General features: G+C 59.0%; 2 protein-coding genes across 2 annotated transcripts; one reads left to right on the top strand and one right to left on the bottom strand.

The window, feature by feature from the left end:
- The first annotated feature begins 367 nt into the window (after positions 1-367).
- TOR1A (torsin family 1 member A) lies at positions 368-8,618 on the top strand. The gene is made up of 5 exons (XM_045846514.1): positions 368-645; positions 1,200-1,465; positions 3,696-3,871; positions 3,986-4,113; positions 7,757-8,618. The coding sequence occupies exons 1-5, from the start codon at positions 465-467 to the stop codon at positions 8,005-8,007; spliced, it is 1,002 nt and encodes a 333-aa protein (XP_045702470.1). The 5' UTR covers positions 368-464; the 3' UTR covers positions 8,008-8,618.
- Positions 8,619-11,320: 2,702 nt separating this feature from the next.
- On the bottom strand, positions 11,321-17,305 carry TOR1B (torsin family 1 member B). Its single transcript, XM_045846457.1, has 5 exons — positions 17,058-17,305; positions 15,509-15,774; positions 14,017-14,192; positions 13,461-13,588; positions 11,321-12,738 (listed from the first exon to the last, which is right to left on the bottom strand). The coding sequence occupies exons 1-5, from the start codon at positions 17,251-17,253 to the stop codon at positions 12,497-12,499; spliced, it is 1,008 nt and encodes a 335-aa protein (XP_045702413.1). The 5' UTR covers positions 17,254-17,305; the 3' UTR covers positions 11,321-12,496.
- Positions 17,306-17,802: the final 497 nt, after the last annotated feature.

Here is a 17,802-nt window from a genome sequence, read left to right as displayed (position 1 = left end):
TATGGCAACTAAATATAATGTGAGTTCGTGGACGGGATCCTGGATCAGAAGTAGGACATTATGTAACGACTAAGAACTAGCTGAACAAACTTCAGTGAGTTTTATCACTGAACTAGTGCATATGCAACAAATATAACATACAGATGTTAATTACAGGAGAAACTATGCCAGGTGCAAGGACCATATGCGCTCTGTACTGCCTTCTCAATTTTTCTGTAAACCTAAAACTTTAAAAAAAAAAAAATCTTGTAAAAAAACTGTGGCATCCCGCAACAGCTTCCGGTGCTCACCTCCCGGAAGCAGAAATGGGCTCTGCCCTTTACAAAGATGGCAGCAACGGCGTCGCAAAGAGCCCGTCCCAAGCAAAGATGGCGGCGGCGAAGGGGCGGAACCGGAAGCGCTGACTGGCGGGAGCGCGGGTCCACGGACGGCTCGGGCACGCGCAGGGCGGCGGGGGTCCGGGCATGAAGCTGGGCCGGGCTGTACTGGGCCTGCTACTGCTGGCGCCGTTGGTGGTGCGGGCGGTGGAGCCCATCAGCCTGGGACTGGCCCTGGCCGGCGTCCTCACCAGCTACATCTCCTACCCGCGCCTCTATTGCCTCTTCGCCGAGTGCTGCGGCCAGAAGCGGAGCCTTAGCCGGGAAGGTAGGACAGGGCGGCGGCTGGGGGCTGCCTCTAGGACTGGGGCGGGGGTCGGAGGCGGGGCGCGGAGCGCAGGAGGCCGGGGCAGAGCTGAGGCCGGCGCGGCCGGGACACCGAACCGAAATGGCCGGGGCGCGGGGTGGCGCCTGGCCCCAGGGCCACGGCGGGAGACAGCCCGGAACTTGCTCCGACTCTTAGGAGGCGAGCTGCAGGTGGGGCTGTTTCACGCAGAAACGGGGCGGTGTGGACGGTTGCACACTTCCTCCAAGGAGAGCTTTTTGCTCCTTCCCGGCCGGAGACAGAAAGCGTGGTGGCGATCCTCCCTGCGCGGCCCCGGGGCGGGAGGAGCACACGCTGGCGGCGGAGGAGCCAAGGACCTTTTCCCGGAGGGAGCCTGGCTCCGGCCAGGGCTGTGCAGGGCTGCCCTAGCAGAGGGCGGTCCTCCGGGGCCCACCGGCCATCCCTGGGCCAGGTGCTGTCTCCCTGATCCTGTAAACTTTAAGCTTTGCCAGCCGAGCGCCCCTCACGCACTGCCTGACCGGCTTTGTTTTCCCCAGTGCTGCAGAAGGACCTGGACAGCAAGCTCTTCGGACAGCATCTTGCCAAGAAAGTCATCTTAAATGCCTTGTCTGCCTTCATCAGCAACCCGAAGCCCAAGAAACCTCTCACCCTCTCCCTCCACGGCTGGACCGGCACCGGCAAAAACTTTGCCAGCAAGATCATCGCGGAGAACATTTACGAGGGCGGTTTGAACAGTGACTATGTGCACCTGTTTGTGGCCACGCTGCACTTCCCGCACGCCTCCAACATCACCCTGTATAAGGCAAGCGCAGGAGTCGGGACCCTCCCCGGATGGTGACGGGTTTGCGGTCTCTTGGTTGTGGGATGGGTTTTGGGAATTGCCTGTTGACATGAGTGAGCCCTCAAATTAGCTACATGTGTCAGTTCCCCATTGAGAAACGTGGAAGTTACAGAGGGTTTCAGAGGCGAGGAGCAGTTACAGTATCAAACTTGGTGGTTTCCAAAACAGGCCCAGTCTGGTATCCCTTTTAGTAAGTGGGGTCGTGGGACTTTAGAGATGGACAGGGTCAAATCCAACTTTTAAAGGATCATCAAATCTAACTCAGTTTGGAAAAGAGGAAACGTGTCTAGAGAGGCCTGAGTCCGTTTGCCTGCGGTGTTGCAGAACGCTCTTACTGTTCTGTGTCCCTGGCCAACAGCCTGGATTCGAGTCCTAACTTAACAGCCTGCCAGCTGTGCGGTCTTGGGAAGGTTGCCTAACCTCTCTGAGACTCGGGTTCTTCATCTCTAGAATGCGGGGGATGAGCAGTCAACGAGCAGTCTGTCAAGCGTGTGCCATGGTACTGGCCTGGCCCATGAGCGTTGAAATAAACGTTAACTGTCACCTTTTTAAATCCGTGTAACACACCTGCAAGGTAGCAAGACACTCAGCAATGTAGCGCTCACCCACGGAAACCCGTTTTTCCCGTCTGCTTGCTGAACATGAGGATCGCCGGCTGTCCTGGGTTCCCAGGGTGTGCGATTTTCGGTCCTAACACTGGGAAAGTTCCAGACCGATTGTGGCAAGGTGGTCATCCTAGTTAGCATTCCAGCTCTGCTGCTTGCTAGCTGTGTGACTTGGGGCAAGTTACTCAACCTCCCTGGGCCTCGGTTTGCTCAGCGGTAACATAGGGAGCGCAGTGGCGCTGTGCACAGCCTCGGCGGGAGAGCACAGCCACGCGCTGCCGGAACAGCGCCCACCGCAGGGGCCGACCTGCACTCGGTGCCCAGCGCACGCTCTGGTCTTGCCCGAAAGTCGCGTTGCCAAGTGGGAGAACTACGGCAGCTGGAGCCCAGCAGATCTGCGTGAGTCCTTGTTTAAACAGTGACTTGCTCTGGGCCCCCCTCAAGTCACGTCAGCTCTCCTGAGGGTCCCCCTGCAGTGCCTAGAGGCTGGCACCTGCCTGCAGAGCAGAATTACCGCTTAGGTGTGAAGTGTGCGGTGGGACACTGTAACCGTGGTCACGGGAGCCAAGCAGAAGCCAAAATCACCAGAAGCCAAGATCGTAGCTTCCTGTAACCTACATTGTAGCTTCCTGAGTCATCCTCAGAAAACAGCTCACTTCCCCTCCTCACGTTGTGGGGGGCAATCTGGGAAAGCACCCTAGCTCAGATTTCCGATCCAAAGGGTCTTTTCTCCTTGCCTTGATGGCTTAGGATCTTAAGTGCCTGAATACGGTCTTAGGGAATGTTTCTGTGTAAGCAAAGCTGCCAGGCATTGTTCCGGAAACTCGGGAGAGTCCGCTCACCACACTCACGCCAAAGCACGGGTGCCCTGGAGTGCAGCCGCCTCTCTTAAGCCCGCGTTTCTCACGTTCCCCGTGGGAAACCGGGAGCGCCTTTCTCGTGGCTCTTCTGAGGGCCGAGTGGCGGGATAGGTCACCGGGTCTCTGCCTTCTTTCTAGATGAGCTGGTGTACACACAGGAAAGGTGTTACTGTTGCCGTTTTAATGACAAACGGCCGGCAACCCGGCACCTCAGCATTGGTATCAGGCAGGTTGGGATTCAGGTCCCAGTTCTGCCACATAGTGATTTCGTTATTTTATTTTTTATTAAAACATTTTTAAATTTATTGATTTGAGAGAGAGAGAGAGAGATATCTATCTTTGTTGCTCCATTTATTGGTTGTTTTTTGTATGTGCCCTGATGGGAATCGAACCCACAACCTTGGTGTATCGGGACAGTGTTCTAGCCAGCTGAACTACCTGTCCAGGGCAATTCAAAGAGTAATTTTGTAATCTTACATTCTTGGACAAGTCGATGAAGCGGCCTGTGCCCTCAGTTTCCTCATCTGTGACATGGGTGCGATGCGCCTGCTAGGTGGGGTTGTGGAGAGGACCGCAAGAGCTTGCGCCAGCACCGCCCCAGCACGGTGCGGAGACCCCAGTAAGCGCCGGTAAATGCAGCCGCCTCGAAGCGCTTGCCGAGCCCGTGCGGGGCACCGGGATCCCCCCAGCTGAGCAGTGTGTGTCGGCCCGCCCCTTGCCCTTCAGGACCAGCTACAGCTGTGGATCCGCGGCAACGTGAGTGCCTGTGCGAGGTCCATCTTCATCTTCGACGAGATGGACAAGATGCACGCGGGCCTCATCGACGCCATCAAGCCTTTCCTAGACTATTACGACCACCTGGACGGGGTCTCCTACCAGAAGGCCATCTTCATCTTCCTCAGGTACGTCCGGGGCTGGGGCCCGCCCGGGGCTGGGGCGCGGCCCGACGCGCTCTGAGCCCGAGCCCCTGGCTTCAGGGAGAAACCCAGCCCACGTTCCCTGCTCTCGCTTCGCAGCAATGCCGGAGCGGAAAGGATCACAGACGTGGCCTTGGACTTCTGGAGAAGCGGGAGGCAGAGGGAGGAAATCAAGCTCAAAGACATGGAGCCCGCCCTGTCCCTGTCGGCCTTCAACAACAAGAACAGTGAGTGCAGGCCCGCCCCCCTCAGGGCCCCGCCCCCCGGAGCCCCGCCCCATCTCCAGAGCCCCGCCCCCCTGGGGTCCTCAGTCCCCTGCCCCATCTCTGGAGCTGGGTGGGGACGCGAGTGCCAGTGCCTTCTGCGGGCCGTGTCTGAGCGGAATCCGCCTCCGACACCCCAGGTGACCTTTATGGACACCCAAGTGTGAGCACTTATTTTTATGTTTTAATTGCATTTATTGGGGTGACCTTGGTGAATAAAATTAGGTAGATTTTAGGTATACAATCTTATAATACCTCATCTGTATGTTGTATTATGTATTCGCCCCGAGATGCACTGTTTTCTTTCCCGAAGAATATAGTCTTAGATTTTATTTACTTTCAGAGAGAGGGGAGGGGAGGGAGAACTGTAGAAACATGGATCGGCTGCCTCTCGCACACCCCAACGGGGGCCTGGACTGCAGCCCAGGTACAGGCCCTGACTGGGAATCGAACCAGGGACCTCTCAGTTCACACGACAGCGCTCGGTCCGCCGAGCCACAGCAGGCACGGGAACAGACGCGCTATTTTAAAGAAAGGGGGAAATTGTTGATGGTGGAGTTCTTGGAAATCAGGTCCTGCTTTCTTGGCCTAAATCGTTTCCTTTGTGGAAGAAAAATGGGCGGCTGAGCGAGGGAGGCTGCCATGGGCGCCCCCGAGAGAGGAGACGCTCCTCGGGCCCCCCTCTTGCCGTTCGCCGAGGTCCTGCACCCGAGGTCCTGCGCCCGAGGCGAGCAGCCGAACGGGTGGTGGGGCCCTCACTCTGCGCCAGGCGCCGGGTGACCCCTCTGCCTGCACCTTTTCTGTCACCTTCCTAGCAACCCCGTGGGGTGGAAACTATTTATTACCATGCCCGTTTTGCAGATGAGGAAGCTGAGGCTCAGAGAACCAGAGCCCGCCCCAGCCCACACCACCTGGTCGGTGTCCCTGGTTCCAGAGCCCAAGCTTCAGCTTCAAGCCCACTGCCCTCCCGGGGAGGCACACACCTTAGAGCCTCAGAGCAGGGGCGTCAGGCTCACTGTCACCGGGGCCACATCGGCCTGGCGGTTGCCTGCAAGGGCGGAATGTAATTTCAGGACTGCGTGAATGGAACTGCTCCTTCCCGGTGAAGGGAGAGTTCGGCGCTGACGCCAAGTAGAAACAGGGTGGAGGGCTGGATTCGGCCCGCGGGCCTTGTGTTTGCCGCCCGTGCCTTAGACCTTGAACCCTTGGAGGCGGAAAGCCACGTGGCGGAGGCCGACCTCGGGGGTAAAACCTGTGCGTCGTGACCGTTAGTTACCATTCGAGTGTTCTCTGCTTGGGTTTGTTCTTGAGACCACAGAGCACAAGTTCTCTGAAACGCACTTGCCAGGAAGCGCGTACTTGTGTAGTCGCGTGAACAGCGTGGGATGTTTCATGTCAGTGTGTGCAACTGGCGTGTTAACTGATGGAAGAATACTTCATGGTGTGTTCAGTAGCCAGAAGAAGTGTGGACACACGCAGTGGAAAGCTGGACACACGCAGTGGGAGGTGACAGGGGGCCTGTCCGGTGAGTGGTGACTGTCGGTGGCATCGGGCAGATGAGGAGCTGCCGGCTGGATGTTCCGGGGGCGTGTCAGGGGCATCAGGCTGAGGACACAAATTGGGTGGGGTGGGGCGTCCGTAGGTGGTTTCCGAAGCCGGAGAGGTCGCCCGGTCGGCCAGCACTCTTCTGGGGTCTCTGTGTGCTTGGTTCCTCGCTCACTCTGTGCCTGGAGGTTGCCGCCTCCGCCAGGCCCCGCCGGCCTGACCACCCGGCTGACTGCCCCGGGGCTGTCCTTGTCCAGTGGCCCCGCCTCCGTCTCCTGTTCACAGCCTCCGGCGCTGCCTGGAATTGTCAGTTCACGGGCTCGCCGGGGCTCCTGGCTTGTGAACCGCAGGAGGGCAGAGCCGTGTCTGCCCGGCCCTGGGCTGCACCCCACCCCAGGGCGCTGCCGGCGTGGGACCTGCCCCATTACTGCGCAGCGCTCAGCCCTGTTCTTTCCCACGGCCCAGACTCCGCCCCGTCCTGGCGCACACACAGTCGGGGTTTGTAACCAGGAGTGTGCATTTGGTCTTCGTCCCTGTTCCTGGCTCAGAGCTCCTAAAACCCTCGGAGTGTACGGAGTGAGAACAGACATACAGGTTTACTCAGAGCAGGCTTCTGTCTATCACAACCCCAGTTCCTGTCAATGTGGGCGCTTCTGGAAAGCACCCGGGGGCGGGGCTGCCTTCCAGCCCCAGGGGATCCGGCCTGCTGGTGATCGGGGGCGGGACTGGGAGTCCCGCAGGGGAGAGCGGTGGGGCGGGCTCGGTCGCGCCTGTGTGATGGAGTCTCCACAAACACTGGGGGGCAAGTGCGGGTGAGGGGGCTTCCGGGTGGCGAACGTGTGGGGGTCCCGGGCCTGTCTGCGGCCCCCTCGGAGGGGCACGGACACTTGTGTCCCGTCCCCAGGCCTCAGTCTGCGTCTTCCTCCCCTCCCAACCCCCCCCCCCCCCAAGCCGCAGTTCTCAGTCACTGCCCTTCTGCGTTGGCTTCGGGCGGGCAGCACGGCGGTTAGACAGTCGTGTAAAGTGCTCCCCGGGGTTCCCAGCCCCCACCTGGCCCCGCGCGTGGTTACGACACTGGCACTGGCTGTGTGCATCAGTCTCTCCCACCTGGCTGCTCCTGAGTTGTGTCACTTGACCACAAACTGGTACTCCGGTGAGGGGAATGTCCCTCCGGGCTCTGCGAGCTGCTCTAGCAAAGGAATCGAACCCAAGGCCGGGTCCCTGGCACCGCCGTAGCCAGTGGGTCAGAAGCACAGGCGACACCCTGGACTTGCAGCTGGCCGAAGCGGGGGAGCCGACCCCTGGGTCGGGGGACCTGAGCTGTCTCCAGGCAGACGGTGTCAGACCTGACCTGGACCCTGGGACACCCAGCGGGGCCAGAGAATCGCTCGGTGTGGAAAACCCCGCCCGTCAGCGACGGTGCCAGACTTGGGGCAGGAAGCCGGCTCGAGAGGAGAGCGGCAGCGCGGAAGGGAAATGGGGGCGGGGGGGTGGGGGACGGGACCTGGCGGCGCCATGTCCGCTCAGGACCGAGCATGTGCGGAGTTAGGGGGCCCGGGAGACCTGCGGGAGGTGGGGCCGGGAGGGTACAGGGCCACTCTTGCCCCGGGCACATCACACGTTCTTACTCTGAGGGTCCTGGTTTTGGGGCCGCCCCAAACGCTCTGTCCAGTGTGGGGGCGCCGGCAGCAGCAGCAGCAGTGGGTTTCGCCCCTGTTGCTAATCCCGCCGCCGAAACTCCAGGGAGTCGCGAGTTTCCGGAGCAGAGAAGCGACGCTCCCGTCCCTCTCGGCGCTCTGCCCGTTCCAGGCCACAGGCCCTCGGGGTGCTGGGCCCCCGACCCGCTGCAGGCCCGAGGGTCACATCCCGAGGTCGTCTAGCCAGAGCCCGCTGTGGAAGGAGGGCACCCCTCCCACTGTCACGGCTCCCGCCTCGCTAGATCCTGAGCCCCGCGGGCAGGCACGGGGCCTGGCTCCAGCCTGCACCTGGGAGACGTGCTCGCCCAGGACGGACGGGTGGGCGGCCGGCCGGTGCATGAACGGCCCCTTTTTCCTCTTCCCAGGTGGCTTCTGGCACAGCAGTCTAATTGACCGGAACCTCATCGACTACTTTGTCCCCTTCCTGCCCCTGGAGTACAAACACCTGAAGATGTGCGTCCGCGTGGAAATGCAGTCCCGGGGCTACGACGTCGACGAGGACATCGTGACCCGGGTGGCCGAGGAGATGACCTTTTTCCCCAAAGAGGAGAGAGTTTTCTCCGACAAAGGCTGCAAAACTGTGTTCACCAAGTTGGATTATTACTACGATGACTGACGGCGCAGGAGCCAATGCCGGGACACCCGGGCCTCCCCGGTCCCGCCCCCACCCACGCCCCGGACAGGAGTCCGATGAATTTGTCCTGTTTGACGCAGCGGCGGCGGCGGCAGTTCCTGGGCGTCGAGCCGGTTCCACGGAGCCCGCGGGCTGCCACCCTGCGGACGGCGGCCTCCCGGCAGCCCCAGGGGCCTCCGAGAAGGAAGTGGCCAGTCCCAGCCCACTGGGCTCGGGGCTCGTGACTTTTTTTAAAGATCATGTTTTAATTTCAAGAGTTTCTGTTTCAAGGAAGGATGAAAAAGTTACTGAAAATGTGATAATTTTATTTAAAATGGTTTTTAACATTATGAAAAGCTTTTCGGACTCTGCGTCGTTGGCGTGGTGTGCTTTTTTCGAGTTCCCGTCTTGATCACGTGGGCTGTGATGTCTTTGCTGCAGAAAAAGCCCAAGTTCGTAGCCCGTGACCCGCAGGACGGGGACCGAGGCCGCAGCAGTGACCCGATCTGTCAGCAGGGCAACCATCGCCAGGAGCAGTGACGTAGTTACTTTTAACTTTTTATTGATTTCAGAGAGAGAAAGAGAAACATTGATTCGTTGCACTTCTTGACGCATTCTTCGACTGATTCCTGTATGTGCCCTGAGCAGGGGTCGAACCCACAACCTTGGCGTACGGGGACGATGCTCCGGGCAGCGGAGCTACGGGGCCGGGGTAGGGCGGAGAAGTACTTAGATAAAAGGACGAGGATGTAAGTGGACCCACGCAGAAGGCGCAGCGTCCTCCCCACGGGTTGTCACCTCTGTGCCTCAGAACACTCGGCAGTGTCCCTGACAGCACGCCCACTTGTCAGCTGCCGGTCATGGAGCTTTGCCAGGGAAGGCCCCCTCCTCAGCCCTCCATTCCTGCAGGAGCCACGGGCTACCTGGCAGGTTTCGCCATGTTTTTTTTTTAAAACCTTGCTCATTTATTACTACTTTCTGTGTTTAATTAGAACCCCCAGTACCTTCTCGGAAAGCTCAGCAACCCCCGCTTCGAGGAAGCCGAGCACAGTACCTTTACTGATGCCGATAGCTAGCTATCGGTTTACAATAAAACTAGCTCCTGAATACTTTTTTTTTTTTTTAAGAAGATTTTATTTTCAGAAAGACAGGAAGGGAGGGAGAAAGAGAGGGAGAGAAACACTGATTGGGTGCCTCTAGTACCCCGCAGCTGGGGCCACCCGGCCCACAACCCAGGCACGCGCCCCGACCCGGAATCAAACCGGCAGCCCCTCAGTTCACAGGCCGATGCTCAGTCCACTGAGCCACACCAGCCAGAGCTAATTTCTGAATATTTAAAAAAAAATCCTTACCCAAGGACATGATCAATGATTTCAGAGAGAGAAGGGAGAAAGAAACATTGATACAAGAGGAAAGAAACATCAACTGGTTATACACGCCCCAACCAGGGATTGAACCCACAACCTTCTGGTGTACGAGAAGATGCTTCAGTTAACTTAGCCACGAAGCCGGGAACGAGTACATTTTCAAAGGGGAAGACCCCTCCCCCGTGAGCCTTTCATGCCTCGCTGCAGCAGTCCGGGTTGCAGTGACACAGAGTCTAATGCGGACACTGAGGCTCCCGGGGACATGGCGCGGGGTATGGCGCCTCATGGCTGGCGCTCCCAAGACCAGGCCGTGGAATTCTCGGCCACCAAGCCTGTACGGAGGCTCTTCGGGGCCGCTCGGGCCCCCTAGGGTCTGCTGCAAGTGTGAGGAGGTTCTCGATGTCCAGCCGAGGCTGGCCCGTTTTCCTGTCCCCAGGAGTCCGATTAGGGCTCATCGTTCATTTGGAGATGGCAGCCCCACAGCAGCTGGGGGCCCCCCAGTGGGGGAACACAGCGGTCCCCTGACGAAACTTGGGAAGCTGACCTTGTAGATGAGGGTTACGGGGTGCAGAAGTGGGCTGGGAGCCAGGCCTGGAACGTGCGGCCCCTGGGACTGGAGCACCTTCAGCCGAGGAATGAGGGGGCGGGCACGACCAACTTGCTGGAGAGTCAGCCAGCTGCTCCTGGTGCTGGCAGGAGGGTCGCTGGGGTCTGGGTGGACCTAGGGTTCTATTTCCAGTTCTGGGCTGCAGGACCTGGCAGCGAGGTCTCCTGGTCCAAGCCAGCTGCGCTCGCTCGGGTCCCGGGCGTCAGCCGTCGCATCTCCCCACGTCACAGTCCTTCCTCCATCACCTCAGGAGAAGGTACTACGAGTCCCGCTCTCTCTCTCTCTCTCTCTCTCTGACTAGCCCCCTCCAGGAAAGTACGGCTGGAGCCTAGCCCACGGCAACTCCACTTTAACTCCGGACCCGCGTGGGGGTGACAGCCTGTCCCCCCAAGGTAAACGCGGATCCTGCGGGATGCGGACTGCCAACCAGTGTGTCCGGGGCACGGGAGCCGCACACCTGAGCACACCTGAGCTGCGGGGAGAGGCTTTAGGCCACGCCCAGACCTTTCCGTTCCCAGACACGTCCACTAAGGCGGGGAGTTGCAAGTGACGTCTCGCATGATAAAATGTGGCTTTATTTTGTATTCCCTGGGTCAGTTCAAGCTCCTGTCTACGTCGTGTGGGGTGGGCGGGTGGGTGGGGGGTGCTGGGCCACGGTCAGCTGTGGCCCCTTCAAGTCGCAGACCCGAGACAGCGGTGCAGAGGTGGCCGACGCGGTTTGTTGCGTCACGGTGAACAGAGAACCTTGTCTCCTGACCGGACGTCCAAAGGTTATAAATGTAACTCAGCTCCAATGTGACCATTTGTACTACAGAATGTGAGCCTCATCTCAGCATTTTTATTTTTAATCTTTAAAGATTTTATTTACTTTTAGAGAGAGAAGGGAGGAGGAGAGAGGGAGAGAAACATCGATGTAAGAGAGATAAGTTGATGTCCCTCTCACGCCCCCCACCGGGGACCTGGCCCACAACCCAGGCTTGTGCCCTGACTGGGAATAGAACCAGCGACCCTTTGGTTCGCAGGCCGGTGCTCAGTCCACGGAGACGCACCAGCCAGGGCCCGCCTTGGTGTTCTGAAAGGACTCAGTGCGCGCCTCCCTCCGCACATAAGGCTTCTGTGTCAGGAAAGCACGCACCCGGCCACATCCACATACGAAGGCCGCACGTCCTCACGGTGTCTGTGGTGCCGAGTCACGCTGGCTGGAGTCCAGTCTGACTTCCAGTGACCGGGGCGGTCCAGCCCAGCGCCGCCACAGCGGGTGCCACTGCCAGATGACACCCAGGACCACCCACAGCTTCAGACCCACTCTGTTCTGCAATTGTGACCACACACCACCACACACTTGACAGTACACTTCACCATTTATTTTCAGAATTTCTGATAAAGTAGGCAATTATTCCATGTGTGTCCTTTCCATGTTTTAAAATACAAAAACATCCTGCATTTGTATTCTCTAGGATTCGTACATAAAAACATTATAAAAATAGCACACCCTTGACAACCCCGGCATTCCCAGTGTACAGGACTCCCACTCGTGATACGCTCGCACCGGACGGGGCTCCGTAGCACCCGAGTCCTCACGCAACACAGAAGGCACCTCAGTCACCGCGGGACTGACCGCGACCCCGACCCGGACAGCACAGGGACCGGCCTCGGGCGAAGGCAGCAGGGAGTGTCGAGAGTCGAAGGAGGAGGGTCTCCAGATCTGCACCCCAGGGTCCCCCCAGTCCAGGCAGCCCAAGGGACCCCTGCCAGTACCCAGACTCACTGGGTGGCAGTGCAGGTGCCCCACCAGGGGTGCCGGAAAAGCCGGCATTCATGCTGCCTGCCACTACCATGACCAGTCCGTAGACACAGGTGTGGGGTCTTCGTGGGCGCTTTAATCAGACCCCGGCGATCTGAGATGACAGGCTATGCACCCTCAAAAGTCCTCCTAACAGCTCCCCTCAAACCAACCTATTTATTTTTTTCTATTTTAAAGATTTTATTTTTAGAGAGAGGGTAAGGGAAAAAGAAAGAGAGGGAGAAAGGCTTCGACTGGTTGCCTCTCACACGCCCCCAACTGGGGACAGGGCCCACAACCCAGGCACGTGTCCTGAATGGCAATCGAACCGGAGACCTTCGGGTTCGCCAGCTGGTGCTCAACCCACTGAGCCTCCCCGGTCAGGGCAAGCCGACAGTTTTTAGAAGAAGAAAGGGTAGGCAAGGGGTTTGGAAGAAAGGTGAATTGTAAGAGTTGCAGTGTGGATGCCGTATTCCTAGCGCTTCTTCCCCAGGTACCAATGACCCGATACCATCTCCACCCCCGGCGGCCGCCCCGGGCGGGGCACGAGGGCAGAAGGGCGCCAGGCTGCACGTTCCAGTTCCCGGGGTAACGGCTTCCCACGGGCACCTGGGAAGCCTATCGACGAGGGCGAAAACCTGTAACTCCTGAGTTCCCCGATCGAAAGCGACTCCATAAGGCAGGGCTGGGGCCGGCGCAGCGCCCAGCTGCCGCCCACCCCGGTCGGACGGCAGGTCAGTAGAAACTCAGCCGGGACTGCACGGTCTTGCAGCCCTTGTCCGAGTAGACCTTCTCGTCTTTAGGGAAAAACGTCATCTCCTCGGCCACTCGGGTGACCACGTCCTCGTCGACGGCCGCGCCACGGGCCCGCATCTCCGCGCGGACACACATCTTCACGTGCGTGTACTCCAGGGGCAGGAAGGGCACGAAGTAGTCGATGAGGCTTCTGTCTATCAGCCGGCTGTGCCACAGGCCGCCTGCAGAGCGAGACGCTGTCATGGCCACCCGGCCGGGCTCCCTGCTCTCGCAGGGCCCCTCCTCATCCCAGCCCACGGCACGCCCCTCTCATCTTCACCCCTTGAACTTCTCTCGGTCAGGAACGCAACAAGCCTCACGTAAGGACTGGCTGGCTCCCCCCACTAACCGGCTTCTAGAATATGTCGGGCTCAGCAATGGCCAGACCTATAGAGAGTTTCTATAAAGATTTACTGGGCCAAACAGAGGACACAGCTGGAAGCGAGATCTCAACAGAGTGAGAAAAGTGCTTCCTGGGATGACAGCCGGCAGTCTCCTTCACGCCTCCGGAACCGCGGGGAGGAGGCTCGGAGGGCGCTGGGGCACAGCAGGGGGGGCTGGATCACTGGAGAGCTCAGAGGATCGGCCCCCTGGAGGGGTCTGAAAGAGGAGCCCTCTAGCACTCCCAAGGTGTGTTACCCAGACGCCCAGAAACAAGGGGCAGGGCTTGCTTGAAGGCAAAGATAAGCCTTTTGCTAAAGAAGTCACGTGCCTGGGGTGTGACCGCCCACCTCGACCTGTGCAGTCAGGGATTTCTGGGGAGACCACCCTGCGAGGTTGCTTTTCATAGAAACCCTGAGAAACGTTCTAAGAGAAAGCCCCTGGTTCAGCAAAGCCACGGAGACAGCGAGCGGGTGCCGCGGCTCCGTGGAAGGCCCCGGGCCCCGCCGCCCACCAGACTCACTGTGCTTGTTGTTGAAGACGCCCACGGACAGCACGTGCTCCAGGTCGCGCAGCTGGATGTCCTCCCTCCTCCTCCCGGCCCGCCAGAACTCCAGCGCTGTCTGGGTTATGAGGTCCCCGCCCGCGTTGCTGGTTTCGCCGAGACAAAGATTGAGATCACATTAAGACTTCCGTGCCTAGCCAGGAAACGTCCTTGCCCTAAGGTTTATCCTTAACTAAGGGATATTTACTAAGAGCCACTGGACAAGGGAAAAAAAACAGGGCCTGCCTCCAAGGAGCTGAACACCTGCTGCTTCAGAGCTCGCTGCGCAACCCTGTGTCTCTGCGTAACCCAAGGAAACCACATGCGCAGGGGACGACACTGCCCGTCTTCAGCCGCCGTTCCCTTCACTCCGTCCTGTCCCCTCTCTGTGCCGAGCTGGTGCCCCAAGGTAAAAGAGGTCAGGAAGTCGCTTTTGCCAGGCCGGCCCTCTCGTCCCTGCTGGTCACCGGGACGTCCTTCCGGCCCAGGGAGAAGGGAGGGCAGGTGCATCCCCGGAGAAGCCCCTCCCGCCGACCTGAGGAAGATGAAGAGGGCCTTCCTGTAAGACACGCCTTCCAGCTGCTCGTAGTAGTCGAGGAACGGCTTGATGGCGTCGATGATCCCGGGGTGCAACTTGTCCATCTCGTCGAATATGAACACGGAGCTGGGACAGGCACTCACGTTGCCCCGGATCCACCCCTGTAGCTGGTCCTAGGCCAAGAAAGAGGGCACGCAGGCTCAACGGATGGGCCACGGGCTGCAGAGGCGCTACCCCAGCCCTCCAGCCCTGGAAGGGGGAAATCAGAACTCTCCGGGATCTGACAAAGAACTCTTAGGAACTGCACCCTAACCTCCACTCACCGAGTAGCAGCTTTTCCAAAACATTATCTATCAAAAGTGGAAACCGGCCCAGGCCAGTGTGGCTCAGTTGGCTGAGTGTCAGCCTGCAAACCCACAGGTCACCGGTTTGATTCCCAGTCAGGGCACATGCCTGGGTTGCCAGGCAGGTCACCAGGTGGGGGCCTATGAGAGGCAACTGACTGACGTTTCTCTCCTTCTCTCCCTCACTTCCCCTCTCTCTAAAAATAAATAAATAAACTCTTTTTTTTTAAAAGCAGCATTTCTTCCCAGGCTTTTTTTTTTTGAAACAAAGACACTCAATTAACAAGCGCTCGACCCCCATATGTGCAAGACTCCAGAGGCGCCCTTGCTGCTTCCTATGTTTCTAGAGATTTCTGAAGGAACTTAGAAAGCAAGAAAACGGTCCTCTTGGCAGCCTTTCCCACCCCACTCCTACTTTCACTTCCTTGTTCGGTTCAATGTCCATTTCTTCAGTCCCTGCCCACCAGCGGAATGTCGGCCTTTCCGAGGGTGACATGCATTTCAACGAGAACCGAGCTAGACGACTTGGCATAAATTAAACGACTTGGCGTAAATTAAACGTGGGAAGAATATCTCCAAAGAAGAAATCGGCTTCGGGTTCAGTGCTCTGAGGCTTTCGTCTGAAGGGGGGAGGCGCCGCCAAGGATCTGCAGGACGGGCGAGTGGAGGGAGTCGAGCTACCGGGCAGGGAGCAGACGCTCCGGTCCGCATCGCCGGACGCAGAGGCCCAGTGGGCGCCTCCCAGGAGGCCACGCCCAAGCGAGCTGTGTGTCTGCCTATCGCTGAAGACCACTGCGCTTAGCCAAGGGCTGCGATGGGAATGCCGAACGCGCCCATTCCCTGCGGAAAGCGGCTATCCTGCGACCTGGAAGTGAGGAGACATGGGTTCCAGTCTCCGATTTGCTCCCCGGGTCACAAAGACTGTAAGGAGCACGTCACCTCGCCTCTCTCGCCTCCGTCCTTTAACAGGAGTATCATCTACGTCACTGTGTCACTTTGCAACCGAGCGAGGAAAAAGCTGTGGGAGAGCTGTACAAATGGCCAAGGGTCACCGGGGCAGGTGCCTGAACTCGGCGGGGCCTGGGGCCGCCGCAGCGAGAAAGCAGCAGGGGCAGCGGGTGGGCAGGACGGCAGCACTCCATTACCTGGTACAGTTTTATCTGGTGCTCGTGCGGGAAATGCAGGGTCGACACGAACAGGTGGACAAAGTTACTCTTCAGGCCTTTTGCGTGAAGGTTCTCAGCCACAATTTGGCTCACGAAATTCTTGCCTGTGCCAGCCCAGCCGTGTAAGGAAAGAGTCAGTGGTTTCTTGGGTTCTTTGTTGTTCTTGAAGCTGGTCAGCGCCTTGAGAATCACCTCCGTGGCCAGGTGCTGCCCGAACAGCTTCTCCTCCAACTGCAGCTGGAGGGCTGCAGGAGCCAACCCGAGAACAGAGAGAAACGCACGTTAAACACGCAGCAGACAGGCAGCACTGCGCGCAGCTGGCCGAGGAGATGCGCAGAGTGGCGGGAGGTCCGGCAGGGTCTCTGCCCAACCCCACAGCTGGCAGCGAGGCGGAAGCATGGGTTGTAGAGTCACATGATGCCATGTGCAAGGAAATGCACTAGATGGCTGTCCTTAACACGCAAGTGTCTGGCAAGGGGGCTGATGGGTCCCTGCAGCCACGCACGAGCCCTCTCTTGACTGAGCTGCAAGCTGTCTCCCCAGTCACCCCTGCTGGCTCTGAGAAAGCCTAGGGCCAAACACGGACGCCCAGGGCAAACTCTGCAAATGTGAGAACTATCTAAAAAAGGGTTGACATGGCACTTAAGGGTCGGCCTCGCTGCTTTCGGTTTCTTTTTACTGGAGTTCCATGGCGTCCGTCCAGACACATAGAAAGGAACACGGGCAGAGCCTCGCAATCTGGACAATGTCTTGGAAGTGTGGGTGAAAAAGGGCCACGCCACGAGCTAAATCTGGCTGGCTCGGGGGACGCCTCCATGGTGGGCCTTACACACTCAGAGGCTGAAAGGAAAACTTTCTAACTAGAAGCAGGTCGTCACTGCCAGGCCTGTAGCTTCCTGGATAAAGGTCAAGCGTTATCTCGAGGGAGCCTGAGCCTGCCTATAGCCTCTTTGCATCGAGGCCAAGGGACTGCACCTTTGGGAAGAAAGGCAGGGTAATTTCCTCTCCCCAGACCCCTGGGCACAACCACAGCAGCGGAGTGGACACCACCCGTCCCCTCATTGTTACCATGTTAATTGCTGTTAACTATCCGACGCGCACAAAAGTAAAAGTATGTGCCTAACTCACTCTATCCAATCTCAAAGATTTCCCCTTTGCTTTTTCCCGCCTCTCTAATCTATCACCAATGAATTTCAGGTAACCCCTTCAGTCTTCCCCTTTGATTCTGATGTATAAAATAGATGGTAAAATTGCCATCTTCCGGAACATTTTCCCAATCCCTTGAGAGCTTGCTTCCTGGCCATTGTCAGTTTGGCTCAGATAAACTAATAAAAACTCTTACAGGTCGGGGTGTTTCTTACCTAGACAGAAGGCACGGCTTCCAGGGCTGGAATCCAAACGGAGGCCCCAGCTGCCCTCTCTCCCTCCCCCTACCTCGGGTGAGCCGTGAGCCAGGCGCGGATGCCCACCGGGTTCTGTCCCTTGCGTCCCTTGCGTCCCTCGCGCCCCTCCAGGCGACCCGCCGTACCGGACGCGTTGAGCGGCTTCTCCTCGCCGCAGCACTCGGCGAAGCGACAGTACAGGGCCGGGTGTCGGTAGGCTACGTAGAGGGACGCGACCCCGATGACGACGGCCACGGTGACGGGCTCGAACGCCGCCACCGCCTCGGCCCCCAGCAGCAGCCAAAGCGCCGTGCCGGCCCCGAGCCGCCCGGCCGCCCGCATCTTTCGATCGCAGACAGCCTCTCCTCTGCGCCCTGGGGTCCCGCCGCCGGGGACCGGGCGGGACTTCCGTGTGCGTCACTTCCGCCCTCGGACCCCGCCCACCCTGGCGACGCCATGTTGGAGAGGGGCGCGGCTCTGCGCCGCCATCTTTGTGAGGGGCACAAAGGGTGTCCAGCCCCTCTTAGCCTCCGTCGAGCCCCCGCCTAGCTTTTTCGGTTTTGTTTTCTTATGAGCTTCCCATGGGTCCCACGCCTTGATTTCTCATCCCCACTCCTCCCGGAGCCGTGATGAGCGTTTCTCCTGTCCACCCACCTGCCCGCCTTCCCGAAACGGTCCCTGGGCACTCGGGGTGCCCAGGCCCAGGCTGAGCACCGGGGGATGCACCACCGCGGACGTGCCCTGGCGTGCGCAGGCAGAGCCGGAAGCCTGTTCTTTCATTCAGCTGCACAAAGCAGGCTCCCGTGCTGGGTGCTGGGTGCTGGGGAGACAGCAGTGGGGATTGGGCCCCGCCCTCTGGAGCTTCTGGGCCGTGGGGAAGGCAGCCGATGG

This window comes from Phyllostomus hastatus, unplaced genomic scaffold, assembly GCF_019186645.2.
Source record: "Phyllostomus hastatus isolate PE091 unplaced genomic scaffold, TTU_PhHast_1.1 phas_contig_495, whole genome shotgun sequence".
Taxonomy (NCBI): domain Eukaryota; kingdom Metazoa; phylum Chordata; class Mammalia; order Chiroptera; family Phyllostomidae; genus Phyllostomus; species Phyllostomus hastatus.
The sequence above is the reverse complement of the archived record's forward strand: the minus strand, read 5'-3'. Positions and strand labels throughout refer to the sequence as shown.